Here is a 14,673-nt window from a genome sequence, read left to right as displayed (position 1 = left end):
TATACACCATGGAATATGAACCATCAAAAAGAAGGAAATCTTGCCATTCGTGGCAACATGACTGGACCCAGAGGCTATTATGCTAAGTGAAATGAGTCAGACAGGAAAAGAAAAGTACTGTATGATCTCACTTCTATCTAAAAAAACAAAAAACGCAAAACAGAAACAGACTCAAAAATACAGAGAACAAACCGGTGGTTGCCTGAAAGGAGAGGGGTAAGGGGATGAGTGAAACAGGTGAAGGGGCTTAAGAGGTACAAACTCCAGTTATAAAATAAATAAGTCACAGGAACACAAAGTACAGTAAAGGGCATCGACTCAATAATATTATTATAACTTTGTATGGTGACTGAGGGTAACGACTCTCTGCGGTGATCATTTCATAATGTGTATAGATGTCAAATCACTGCTGTACACCTGACACTAGTATAATATGTCAGCTACCATTTTTTTAAAAAAGAATATAAATCTCCTGCCAATCTCTACTTCGATTGCATCTCTCAAGCTTTGAATGTAGTATTTTCATTATTACTCAGTCAAACGTATTTCCTAATATTATCATTTCTTTCTTGACACATGGGTTCCTGAGAAGTATTTAATTTCCAAACACATGAGATTTTCTAGTTATCTTGTTATTAACTCCCACCTGAACTGCACTGTGATCAGGGGGCGTTCTCTGTATGATTTTAATCCTTTCAAATTTGTGGAGACTTGCATTCGGAAGCAGGGTAGAGTTAAATTGTCTACATGTTTCCCGTGAACCTAAATGTGTGTTCTGGAATTTAGACACAGAGTTCTAGATATGTTTACTGGATTTCCTGTTAACTATTTGCTCACGTAATCTGTATCTTTACGGAATTTTATCTTGTTATTCTGTTCATTACTGAGAAATCACGATACTGTCAACTCGTCTGTTTCTCCTTCTACTTCTGTTACTTTACGTGTTACCGAGGCTGTGTTACATATAACTTTAATGTTGTTCTACCTTCCTGATGAATTCAAATCTCTATCATTATGAACTGACCTTTCTATCTCTAAAAATATATTTTTTTAAGATTTTATTTATTTATTCGACAGAGATAGAGACAGCCAGCGAGAGAGGGAACACAAGCAGGGGGAGTGGGAGAGGAAGAAGCAGGCTCACAGCGGAGGAGCCCGACGTGGGGCTCGATCCCAGAACTCCAGGATCACGCCCTGAGCCGAAGGCAGACGCTTAACTGCTATGCCACCCAGGCGCCCCTAAAAATACTTTTTTGTCTAAAACTCTTATCTGATTTCAGCAGAGCCAGATCACAGAGATCTGTGTTTGATTCTGCCAGGCACCTAGAAGCTGCGCTCTACCAGTTGAGACCACTTTAAACAAAATTCATGACCTGAGGATTTTTAGATCTTCAAAATTGTGTACATTTGGGCTATATAATCTTTTAAGAGCCAACTAATGATTTTAACTCCTCAAGGACCTTTTCCTCTACTTTGCTCGGTGCTAAGGCCTCTGGGGATGGGGAGCTGGGATGGATTGACTTGTAGTTCATCCTTACCCGGAGAGGTTGGTCCTCCGAAGTAGTTTATGGGGAGAAGGGTTTCCTAGTATATATGGTATCTCTGGTGGGCTTTGGTCTTATTCTGTCCCCTGCACTCTGTCAGGATGTCAAGGTCAAAGTTCAAGTCCACTCAGCTGAGCTAAAGTTTTCAAGGCAAAAGCAGTTTCGGGATTCAGCTTTACCAGAGTTCCCACCATAAATTTCTAACCTGTTCACTCTTTGATGATTTTAAGGCTTCTATTGAGCATTTGCAGTTGTTTCTAGGATCTGCACAACCTAGCCCATCTCTTACCAGTAGAGGAATTGTGCTTTTGCTTATAAAAAGAGGAGTGGATAGGGAAAAGGGGAAAAGGTGACTTTGAAGTTAGATGGACCTGGGTTCAAATCCTACTTATACCACTTTTTATTTCTATCATTCACTTTCAAATCCACAGCCACTGTCATTATTTTTAAAATAACAGTAACACCGCTTATTTCACAAGATGGTTGTAAGAATTGGATCATAATAATAGGTACAGAATCTGGTAACTAGTAAGCACTCAGAGTCTGGTTGTTCTCCTTCCTCTGCCTAGAATGCCCTTCTAAACTGCCACATCTGTTGAATACTATTCATTTTTCAAAGTCCGCACCAAATATTAATTCCTCTTCCCTCCTACTCACCTCCAACATTAAAATTAATAGTTTCCTTACTACTTTGTCTTCACCTTTCCTGTAACACTTATCACACTGTTCCGCAAGTATTGCTTATTGGTTTATCTGCCTCTCTAGACTTGAGTTTCTTGATGGCAGCGATTCATCTCTGAATCCCTAAAGTCTCCTTAACTATTTAGTGAACTGAAATTAAATCAATTCATCCCATTTTCATAATTTCTGACAGAACTACAGAGTTCAGTAAACTATCTGCTACCTAAGGCTTTAGATATTTAGATCTCATTTAAATCATGTGTATTTAGTTTTGCACATGTGTGTGATTAATGTATGCACAAAAAAAGGGATACAGCAGCAGGAGGCTGCTATCTTTATAAGGGACTGTTTCCAAGATCAGCCCTTGGCTGGCATGGGGAAACCTGGCTTTCCTCCATCCCCTAACAGTTGGCTCACTGTGCCCAGACTCTGCCTACAAACAACGTGATTAGTGGTGAACACCAGCTTTCCTTCTGGGAGTCTAGAATTTGGGTGCATGGGTGCTGACTCTCCAATGGGCTTCCCTGGGCAGGACCATTACACATAAGTTACTGCAGTTTTCACTGCTGGAAAAAAAAGAGCAACTCAAGTGTATACCCTCCAGGAAGAAGAGAGGATGAGGAGGCCTGTGCACGGAAATTCCCCACACTTCACCTGTGTCTTTAATCCTTCGCTGATCCTGTCATGTATCCTTCCACTGTAATAAACCTTAGCCAGGAGTACAACTATATGCTGGATCCCATGAGTTCTTCTAGTGAATCATCAAACACACAGGTGGATGTTGGGCATCTCCCCCCCGCAATTTTTTATTTCGAATTTTTAATTCGCTTAAAAAAAACTGAGGAGGGGCGCCTGGGTGGCACAGCGGTTAAGCGTCTGCCTTCGGCTCAGGGCGTGATCCCGGCGTTATGGGACCGAGCCCCACATCAGGCTCCTCCGCTATGAGCCTGCTTCTTCCTCTCCCACTCCCCCTGCTTGTGTTCCCTCTCTCGCTGGCTATCTCTGTCTCTGTCGTATAAATAAATAAAATCTTTAAAAAAAAAAAAAAACTGAGGAAAGGGGCGCCTGGGTGGCTCAGTCGTTAAGCGTCTGCCTTCGGCTCAGGGCGTGATCCCGGCGTTATGGGATCGAGCCCCACATCAGGCTCCTCCGCTATGAGCCTGCTTCTTCCTCTCCCACTCCCCCTGCTTGTGTTCCCTCTCTCGCTGGCTATCTCTGTCTCTGTCGTATAAATAAATAAAATCTTTAAAAAAAAAAAAAAACTGAGGAAAGGGGCGCCTGGGTGGCACAGCAGTTAAGCGTCTGCCTTCGGCTCAGGGCGCGATCCCGGCGTTCTGGGATCGAGCCCCACATCAGGCTCCTCCGCTATGAGCCTGCTTCTTCCTCTCTCACTGGCTGTCTCTCTCTCTGTCAAATAAATAAAATCTTTTAAAAAAAATGAGGAAAAAATAGTATAATGAATACTCATATGCCATTCATCAACTGATTATATTTCATCACACTTGCTTTTTATACACACGACTCTTCTCAGTCATTTCACAGAGTTGCAGATATTTCACCTCTAAGCCTTTCAGCCTGCTGCTTCTAAATATAAGGACGTTCTCGTACATAATTACCACAATTACCTCACACGTAGGAACAAAAATTCTATATCCTCCAATAAACAGTTTCCATTCAAACAACTGCCTGAAAAATGTTTACTCGTTTCAGTTGTCTACTGTAATGCAAAACTTGGTGGCCTAAAACAACTAGTTTATTATCTTAAACTAAACTATGCAGATTGACTGGGCTCAGCTGGACAGTTATTTTCCACATGATGGTGGCTAGGGCTGTCATATCCTGGGCTGGAACATCCAAGATGGGTCACCCCCACGGCTCGGAGTTGACACTGGTTGTCATTTGGGAGTTCAGCCGGGACTGTTGACCAGAGGACCTACATGTGTGACCTCCCTGTGTGATTTGGGTTTCTCACAGTTGGGCTGCTGAGTTCTGGGAGGGAACGTCTCAATAGCGAGTGTTCTAGGAATTGTAAAGTCATGTCGTCATATTTAAACTTCCGATTCAAATTTACTATTATAGAGCTTCTCATCTTCTGTTACTCAATATTTTTATCTCTTTTTTTACAGTGAAAAGCATGGCGCTAATAGCATTAACACACTGACTTATTTGAGCCTCAGAAAGTTTCAGAATTATATCAGTATTTTCACTGACACTAAACCTGGGTAAAGTACAACATTTATCTGCAGATCTTTTTGTTCTTAGAAGGCATATTCTACTCAAGAACCAGAGTCCTGTGTTCAGAGGTACCTGCATTAACTTATTCATCTGCTGGTTATGTGATCAACGTAATACACAGTTAGGTCCTTTTTCTGTTTGCGCTGAATTTCAAGATTTGCCATTGTATTCTTTTTTTTATTGAGTTTTATTTTTGAATATGTAAAATATTCACATCGGCCAAAAGTCAAACTTTGTAGAAACGTATCTTCAAAAGTCCTACCTCAAACCTATCTCTCTCCACCAAATTCCGACCCACCACCCACAGGTAAGCATTTCAGGAGTTTCTGGTTTATCTTTCCTCCGTACGTGTGCACACACGCCTTCCAAAAACTAAGTAAACATACCCAAATATTCCTATATCCCTTATATGCTACATTTAAGGTAGCTGATAATATACATTCTCACACACCTTGCTTTTCTCACCTAGATCTGTCCTCCTCAGTTCATAGAGCTCTCACTCCTCCTTTTTACAGCTGCATTATACTCAACTGGCTGTACATACCTGTACGTGTCCCCTGCGATCCCCCTGGAGTCCAAATTTACTTAAAATGTAGCTCAAGGGGTGCCTGGGTGGCTCAGTCAGTTGAGCGACCCACTTGTGATTTTGTTTTCAAGCCCTGAGTGGGGCTCTGCGCTAAACAGGGAGTGTGCTTGGGATTCTCTCTCTCCCTCTTTCTTTGTCCCTCCCCAACCCCTGCGCTCTCTCTCTCAAAAATAAATAAATAAATAAATAAATCTTACAAAAAAACAAAAAAAAAAAACGCAGCTCAAGGCCCACATCCTTTAGAAAGAAAGCCTTCCTCTCTTCTCTGAACTCCAAGAACACTGTACCACTGATTCCTCTGCTCATCCTCTCCCCCCACCAAGAGGAAGCTTCTTTAAAAGTTATCTATAATCATTACTTCTTCCTCACCATAAATTTACTCTTAAATCCACTCTGATCTAGCCTCTATCCCCACCACTCCACTGAAACTGTTATTATAAAGATCAATACCCTTCATACTGGCAAATCCAACATATAGTCTCATCGTACTCAACTTCTAAGCAGCACTGGACACAGCTGACTACACCCCCTGGAAATGCTCCTGCCCCTGGCTTCCAGGACACCACAGGGCACTGTCTGGATTTTATACCTCACAGGCTACTCCTTTTCCATCCTTTGCTGTCCTTTCTCCTCTGCTTCACTTCTCAATGGCTGCTTCCTACCTCTACCAGTTTTTTTTTTTAATTTAATGATTTTATTTATTTATTGGAGAGGGAGACAGCATGCACATGAGCAGGGGATGGGGAAAGGGACAAGCTGACTCCCCACGGAGCAGGGAGCCCGACAACAGGATTCGATCCCAAAACCCTGGGGTCATGACCTGAGCCGAAAGCAGACACCTAACCAAAGGAGCCACCTAGGTGCTCCGCCACCAGTTTTTAATATCTATCAGTTTTCTGTCATAAATTGGCATCTGAAAGGGCCACATTAAACCCACAATATATTTTTTTAAAGATTTTATTTATTTATTTGACAGAGAGACAGCCAGTGAGAGGGGGAACACAAGCAGGGGGAGTGGGAGAGGAAGAAGCAGGCTCCTAGCGGAGGAGCCTGATGTGGGGCTCGATCCCAGAACGCCGGGACCACGCCCTGAGCCGAAGGCAGACGCTCAACGACTGAGCCACCCAGGCGCCCCAAAACCCACAATATTTTATACGGCCTGCAGAGAATTGCTTTTGTTTTATGTCTGTACTGATTTTTGGTTTGACTTCACCAGCAAGTACTTTCCACCGAGGGATCCTGCAGGAGCTGTTCCATCTCCCTGTGACATTCGGTCCTCACAATTCCGCACAGCTTCCTCGCAGTTAGGTCTCTGCTCAAGTGACACTTCCTCAAAGAGAACCTTCCCTGACAACCCAATCTGAGGCAGTTCTCATGATCCCTGCTCATATTTTTCTTCTTTTGCCTTCTCCATAACGTTTGGTATTATCTGAAGCTGTTCGATGAATTTGTTCACTTGTATTGTCGCTCTTTGACCACCACCAGCTTCAGCACACAAATGTCATGAGAGGAGGGACCTCTGTCTGCCGTGCTCCCACCCAAGTGCCAGAGTCTGGAAGACTCCCAGGCACACAGTAAGCCTTTCCGTACATTTGTTGAATACATGTCTAGTGTAAAACTGTGAGGGTTTTTTTTTTTTTTCATTAAAAAAAAATCTGGATTTCTAGCTTCTCGTTCACAAATTAGAAAAATCAGATGCCGACCTCAGATCTGCCTTCTTGCATGACAACAGCTCCCCGCTTAGGATGAACCCAGTCCTCTCCAATTAACCGCATTCCCCACCCAGCTCACTTCACACACATTTACTGGGCACTCACTATACGCCAGGTATCATTCACAGTGTTCCACACTATTTGCTCACACACACACACACACACACAAAGCCCTATAAAATAGGTACTATTATTATAACAATTTTACAATCGGGCAACTGAGGCTTACAGAGATCACATAACTAACCTGAGATTACAAAATCAGCAAGAGGCAAAACCCAGATTCAAATCAAGACCAAAAAAACACCTGGGCTCCTCATCACTACACCATATTTTGGGCATTTGAGTTGGTAACCTCTGATCTGTCCTTTCTACCTGGGCGAGCTCATCCTGTCTCACTACAACTCATTAACTGTCAATTCCAAAATGGGCTACATTTCTTCAATTCTAAAATGCACATTTTCTTTCATATTTAATATCTCTAAAATCGGGATTATATAATACAATCAATAGCAGCGCCTTACAAGTAAGTGCTTTGGCCAAGTGGCAGTCATAACATGCCTGTCGCTGCCTGAACATGTGTGAACCTGGCTATTATTCCAGATGGCATGACTAGACAGTTGCAATTGTTTTTCAGTCAACAAGCCACTTAAAACCCATTTGAGGAAGGAGTATGAGTCCTGGTCCTCATCTGGAAATATTCTGTTGACCTCTTCTGGTCAGATCAAAAAAGTGCCAGCATCAAAACTTATAAATAGGTCACGATGACTTGGAAAAAAAAATGCCAGAGATAATAGTAAGGCACTGTTCCGGAAATGCTGCACTACTAGTCCTCTTAATGGTACAGAGGATGACACCGTGTGGAAAAACACAGACCGTAACATCCCTGAGGTAAAAAGTGATTCAGAAGAGTAGACTCTAAAATATGAAGATGGGGGGGCACCTGGGTGGCTCAGATGGTTAAGCGTCTGCCTTAGGCTCAGGTCATGATCTCAGGGTCCTGGGATCGAGTCCCACATTGGGCTCCTTGCTCATGCTTCTCCCTCTCCCTGCTCCGCCTGCTGCTCCCCTGCTTGTGCTCTTTCTCTCTGTCAAATAAATAATAAAAATCGCAAAAAAAAAAAAAAAAGATAAAGAAAATAAGCAGCCCTGATATCTGAAACTGATCTGACATTCACAGCTAGATCTCAAAATTATTACAAGCTGGTCTAAAGCTCACAGCAAGGCCACTTTGCTCTCCTATTGAACATAAACAATCTCAAAGAATACCAAACCACCTCAGGTTACTCTGACACCATGATAAAATGACACAAAATAAGGTCAACTCATAATTTTGTCTAAGAACAAGTCACTCGCTGTGTCATCCACAAAATATCCCATCATAGAATTGTCCCCACTTTCTAACAGTATCCCATCTTAGATGAATCCCTACTTCCTTAGACCCTTTCCCAATCATCCAACCAAAGCCCAAATCCTATAATCACTTATTTCTAATACCCTCTTATTGAGATGCCCCACAATTCCCAAAACGTGTTCTCCTTCATTGAAACAAGCAATAGAGCCACTTATTAAAACAAGATGTTTCTCAAAATAGACCATAGGGGGAAGGGAAGGAAAAATAAAGCAAGATGAAATCAGAGAGGGAGACAAACCATAAGAGACTCTTTTTTTTTTTGATAATGATTTTTTATTATATTATGTTAGTCACCATACAGTACATCCCCGGTTTCCGATGTAAGGCTCGATGATTCATTAGTTGTGTATAACACCCAGTACACCATGCAATACGTGCCCTCCTTACTACCCATCACCGGCCTATCCCATTCCCCCACCCCCTCCCCTCTGAGGCCCTCAGTTTGTTTCTCATAGTCCATAGTCTCTCAAAACCATAAGAGACTCTTAATCATAGGAAACAAACTGAGGGTCCTGGAGGGAAGGAGGTTGGGGGGGTTGGGGTCACTGGGTGACGGGCATTAAGGAGGGCACGTGATGGAATGAGCACTGGGTGTTCTACACAACTGATGAATCACTGACCTCTATCTACCTCTGAAACGAAAAATATACTATATGTTCAATTAACTGAATTTAAATAAATAAAATTTAACTTAATTAAATGTTTAAAAAACAAGCTGTTTCTGGTGGTCTTTAGTGGGGCTGGGAGGGGGACTGTATAAAACTGTCCCATTGCCAAACAATCTCACCAACAATTGGTAATGTTAGACTTTTCACTTTTCCTAATCTAAGAAATATTATCATTTTTCTAACAACTACTCTCCCTTTAATTTACATGTCCCTGATTACAACTCAGATCAAGCATCCTTTTAGACTTCCTGGCCGTTCTGGTTTCCTTTTACTCTGAATTGCTTATATTTTCTGTCACTTTTTCTAATGAGTAATATGTCTCGTTCTTACTGATCTGTAGGTGGTTCTTGCTGTATTTCAGATGCTAGACATTTGTCAGTGACATGTGCTATAGATGCCTTCTTCAAGCTCATCTTAAATTAATCTTTAGGATTTATGTTTTGTGTGCCTTATTGAACACATTTTTATTGAACACATTATTCCCTGTTCCGGTGCCATAACAATAGTCTCCTGCATTTTATTTTAGTAGTTTGGCTTTATGCATTCAGGTCCTTAACGCCCCTGGAATTGACTTTTGTGTATGACATAAGGAGAGATCTTATTTTATCTTTTTGCTATTTGGATTAACAACTGTCCCAAAACAATTTCCTGAACGGTTCATCCTTTGTCCTGTTACTATGCAAAGCCACCTCTGCGGTCCAATATGTTTTTATATACGGATAACTCTGCTAATAGACTCTACCCTATTCTATTGCTCTTTGTGTTTCTCTCTCTCATCTAAGGTTTAATATCACAAGAATAATCCTTTCACTTGAAAATAGCAAACTAGAATTTACAAAGCACTTTCAAATCCATTGTCCAATTCAGACCTCAAAACAATCCTGTGAATTAAGTGGATTTATTTGGATGAAGAAACTGAGGGACGTAAGGGTTAAGGGAATTATCCCTGGCCACCGGATAGGAAGCAGAAGTGCAAGAACCCAATCTCACGTCTTCGGTTACCCCTCTTTCTACCAGAGTGTCTATCAAGTATGGACAAGAACAGTATCCGTCAAACAGCTCCCAAACAAATATGGGTATGTACTTTGTCCACCTCCAACTAAAACAAACCAAAACCTTGATAAATGAACAAATGCTTTAACAACTATGGTTATTGGCACAAACCTGTCTATTATGCTTATCTTGAAAATAAACCCTATTCTGAAAATAGCCTTGCACCAGCCCCCTGGACTCCAGCTGGCACCTTTGCTACTGCTCGCCTCACACTCAGACAAGGCTGCTGTTGGAGATCTTTACTGTGCACCATTCCTCCTCCCATCAGTAGTCGTTCTCAGCAGCCACTAGCCCTGCACTGCCAAGGACAGAACAGAGATGTGAAAACTGGACAGTTCTCTGCGTTTCAGAAAGGGAGGGGAGCAGAGCTGATGTCCCCAAATTGGAATTCAACATTAAAACTCAGTAACTGTGGGAAACTCCAGAAAGCAGGGGGCGACAGAGAGCTGTCCAACAACCCAGCACCTAGCGTCATGAGATAGGCGTAGGCACTCCACAAATAGTTCTCATTGAATAAATGGACTGCTTCATCCAGAGCCTGAATCACAGGTTCGACAGCCCTGCACTGAGCAACTGAGTGAGAAATTTAAAAAAACAACACAGCAGCCCCTGACATTCAGAGGGTGGCCTGTCACTCACAGCTTGGCCATGTTACTCTCCTATTGGCCACAATAGCACAGAATACCAACCTTGGACAAGGTTATTCTGAAACCTTGATGAAATGAGGCAAAGGTCATTTGATAATTTTGTGCAAGCACAGACAAAAATGTGGCTATGCCACTCCCAAAATACCAGACACCCTTTCTCTCTTGGCCAAAATGAGTGACTGCCACTTCTCTAACAATTACCTTTATTCTTTTGCTAGTCTCTCCTCCCTACGGATAAGATTTATTCCGATAACCAACCACAGAATCGCCCGTTTTCCAACAGCATCCAAATCCTATGATCAGTTCTAACCCCCTCAATGAGACATCATTGTCCCCCATGGGCTATGCTCTCACTTGCTGCAATGAGTAATAAATCCAACTTGTTTAACCAGGTGTTTCCCTGGCAGTCTTTGGTTGTAATGCACTGAACAAGTCAGACAACCTAGGAGTCTATGCCTTTCTCTTCCTGGGATGTTCTTCCAATCTCAGTCCGACAAGAACACTTAACCTCATTTCTGGAAGTCATCTCTAACAATACATAAGAGAGGTAACAAATTCCTTTAACACCAGAGACCTGGTTCATATTCAACTCCAATTCTACCAATAAACATACTCCTACACAAAACTTTTTGTGTGTGTAATATGCTTCTTTTAGATAGTACGCTCTTGGAAAGCCAAGGCTGTCTGACTCATCTCTGTAAATCTCTAGTACCTTACACAGGATAGAGGACTTCTTTTATGAGTGGTATTAACACATTGCTTGGGGGGGGGATTTTTTTTTTCCCCAAAATAAAAGGATTTCTGTCTCCAAAAGAAACTACCATTTTTCCCTCCACCTCTGCATTTCCTTAACTATCATACGTTTCGAATGTATACCTTTCCATATCTCTAAATATACCAAATATGATTAACATGTGTTCATATTTCTTAGAAGAGGTTTAGATCTCTCAAGACAGGGGCGCCTGGGTGGCTCAGGCGTTAAGCGTGTGCCTTTGGCTCAGGGCGTGATCCCAGGGTCCTGGGATCGAGCCCCACATCGGGCTTCTCTGCTGGGAGCCTGCTTCTTCCTCTCCCACTCCCCCTGCCTGTGTTCCCTCTCTCGCTGGCTGTTTCTCTCTCTATCAAATAAATAAATAAAATCTTTAGATCTCTCAAGACAAACCTAAGTATAATGCATTCTTTCATTTGTTCAACTAATTTCCATTTCTTTCCACTACCACCACCACCATCCTATTCCCCTAAAAACACCTTTAGTGTTTGCAGCTTCAAAAGTATAGCAGAATAGTACATTCTTATTACATGATAACATCTAGAGAGGGGAGGGCCTGAGTTTCATTAGTCTACATAATGCTTGGCTAAATTACTTTTTTAAAAAAGAGACTGTCATAACATGTGTTCCACAGTTACTGAGAACCCTCTCCAGATGGAGACTGAGTCCCATCAACAAACATTTTGTTTCCTTCTTTACTGCAACACCCTGGAGCGGAGTAGAGGGAGACGGCACAGAACATTTACTCTTCTTCTGATGCGAAGTATTCAGTCTGGTTTAGCACATTACATGACACACCATGTAATGTCACATCCTATTTAAAGGCATTCTGGCCAGTTCTGTCTTTATCTTTCAGTGGGAAAACGGGTTTAAATTCCAGAAACAAAGATGCAATTCAACAAATTCAAATCCACACCCAGAGAGCACCTACACTTTGCAAGAAATATGCCAGACAGGTGGACAGATAGAAATATGAACGACTGAGTCAAAGGCAGAGAAAGTTAGGTGGCGTGAAGGAGATCACAAATTGCCACAGATGTCATGGAGAAGTAGTGAGTAAGGATGACTGGAGAAAGAACATTCCAGACTGAAAACTCCACAGTTTCTCAAAACCTGGAATCCTGGATGGTTTGGACAGAGGCAGGGGGTACACAGGTCCTGGTATCTCCACCATTTAGGAGGCACGGGCTTGTTCATACAGGGAGCTAAGGAAATCAAACATAAATGCTTGATGTAACTTAATTTTTAAGTTCTCTATGCAACTCCGCAAACCTGAGCTCACAGCCTTCAGAACAGGGGGGAAATCACTTTCTCCGGGTCTTCCGGATTTTAAAATTAAAATTAACAAGAATGATTTCCATCACTGAACGGTTGGAAGGTGGGTGTGGCCCCTCTGGGGGCAGCGGCGACCGGCCTTATGAACGTCAGACGGGCCTGGCTGGACCTCTCTGGCCAGCGCCGGACGTCCAGCCAGGACCCAGCAAGCCGTCATTCTGCACCCCAGGCCCAAAGAGCTCATCCCATGCCTCGAAGGGCCTAGGCAAACCCGAACCCCGACGGCTAGGCCTCCGGGGCCGGGCGCGGGCTCCATCAGGCCGCAGGCTGTGAACAAAGAGAAGGCCCGGGGCAGCCTCGGAGAGCCACGCAGGGCTCACGCAGCATCCGAAGGTACCTGCAGCCGTCAGGGGGTTGCGCCCCAGGCCCGGGGTCTAAGGGAGTTCCTCCACAAGGGCCAGCCCCTGCCCTGGCCCGGACGCCGAGAGTGCACCGCGTCGCCTAACCCGTTGGCGCACTGCAGGCTCTCCCGCGCGCACCCGGACAAAGGGGATGGGGGAGATCGGCGGTTCCCGGGAGCTGCGACCCCCGCTCGTCCCGCCGCCCGCCCCGGCTTTTACCTGCACGTCACTCAGCTCCACGCGCAGATACAGCTCGCGGTGTCGCTGAGCCCAGTAGACGTGCGGCGTCAGCACCTGATTCTCCATGGCCACACTGCCCAGGGCGCGGGGAGACGATCGCTGCGCCTCGCTGCCTCGGATAGTGCGCGACTGGAGCCGGCCGAACGCAGGCCACAACCCCCCGCGCTCTTGAGCGCCGGCAGCCGGCCACCTCGAGACACCCCACGCTCGCAGGGTGCGCTTGCGCAATGAAGGTTGGGGGCGGTGGCGGCGCGAGCTCTTGGCCTCCGCTCAAGCCGGGAGGGGGCGGAGCCGGGCAAAGGTGGGAAGGGCCGGTGACGCCAGAGCCTGAAGCGGCGGCCTGGGAGGGTGGGAGTCCGCAGGTGCATGCATGGCGCTTTTCTCTCTTCTCCGTGGCGATGTTTCAAGATAGGCTTAAAAATGAAAAATGCTGGAGACACAGAAAGGACCGATCAGCATGGGAAAGGGCTTGGGACTGGTGTATCTGGAAGGTCCCTCCCGTTCTATCACCTATTAATTCAACGTTTACTAAGCGCCTACTGATTGCGGTGGGCTTCAAAGCTCAACACTGGAGCTACAGCAGTAAGGCACAGTCCCTGCCTGCTGTCCTGGAACCCTGCAATTACAAACACAATAAGGATGATGGTGGCTATAGGGGAAGCACTGTGGGAAGAGGGTAGAAAAGTGTTCTAAGAGGGGAGATCGCGTAAGCGTAAAGGCCACAGATTTTCTGTGCGGTCCCATAGAACTTTATGCCGTGATGGAAATGTTCCATTCTGCGCTGATCGGTATGGCAGCCACTAGCCACATGAGGCTTTTGAGTACTCGAACGTGGCTACTGAGACTGAGAAATTGAATTTTCTATTTTATTTACTTCTAATTAATTTAAATAGTGACATAACAGCGGCTATCCTACGGGACAGAGCAGGAGACTTGTCGCTCTTAAAATAGGAAACCCAAACTAGAAGCAACGCTAATTAGTGTCTAATTTAAGCTGTATCCACTTTCATTCCTGAGTCGGCTTCGGTGAAGAACTGAATAGGAAGCAACGTTACTGTGAAAACCAGAAGTCTGGGACAAAAATGAAACTTATAATTCATTTCTGTTAGCACTATTAGCATTTATTTAGTGAAGTGCTGAGCACAGGGACCCAGAGATGAAGAGAAACGATGTGGGCTCTCAGGAAACGTTTAATTCAGGGGGTGGATAGTATAAAATATGGGGGTTTTCATATGGTGAATGCACAGAGCTTACAAAGGCAGGCAGGTGGGAACTGAGGGGTCTGGAAACCATGGGTGGACATTTGAGAGCGAGTCCTTGAGAGCTGGACAGTGAAATGTGGGGAGGATTTTGATAAAGAAAGAAGCAGAGGTGGGATAGTGGAAGCATGGGGCAGGAGTCCAAAGGTGAAGAAATGTGGACCGTTCTGTGTGCTAGGGTTTAAGGGC

The 14,673-nt window shown here is 44.1% G+C and overlaps 1 protein-coding gene across 1 annotated transcript in view; it reads right to left on the bottom strand.

Moving 5' to 3' along the window:
• HACD3 (3-hydroxyacyl-CoA dehydratase 3) overlaps positions 1-13,452 on the bottom strand; it is a 39,413-nt gene extending 25,961 nt beyond the window's left edge. The window contains exon 1 of the mRNA XM_026478335.4: positions 13,205-13,452. Coding sequence (XP_026334120.1) covers positions 13,205-13,291 — 87 coding nt within the window. The 5' untranslated portion in view covers positions 13,292-13,452. The remainder of the gene's footprint in view (positions 1-13,204) is intronic.
• Positions 13,453-14,673: the final 1,221 nt, after the last annotated feature.

This window comes from Ursus arctos, unplaced genomic scaffold (assembly GCF_023065955.2).
Source record: "Ursus arctos isolate Adak ecotype North America unplaced genomic scaffold, UrsArc2.0 scaffold_28, whole genome shotgun sequence".
Taxonomy (NCBI): domain Eukaryota; kingdom Metazoa; phylum Chordata; class Mammalia; order Carnivora; family Ursidae; genus Ursus; species Ursus arctos.
Note: the sequence above shows the minus strand (reverse complement) of the source record. Positions and strands in the feature narration are given on the sequence as shown.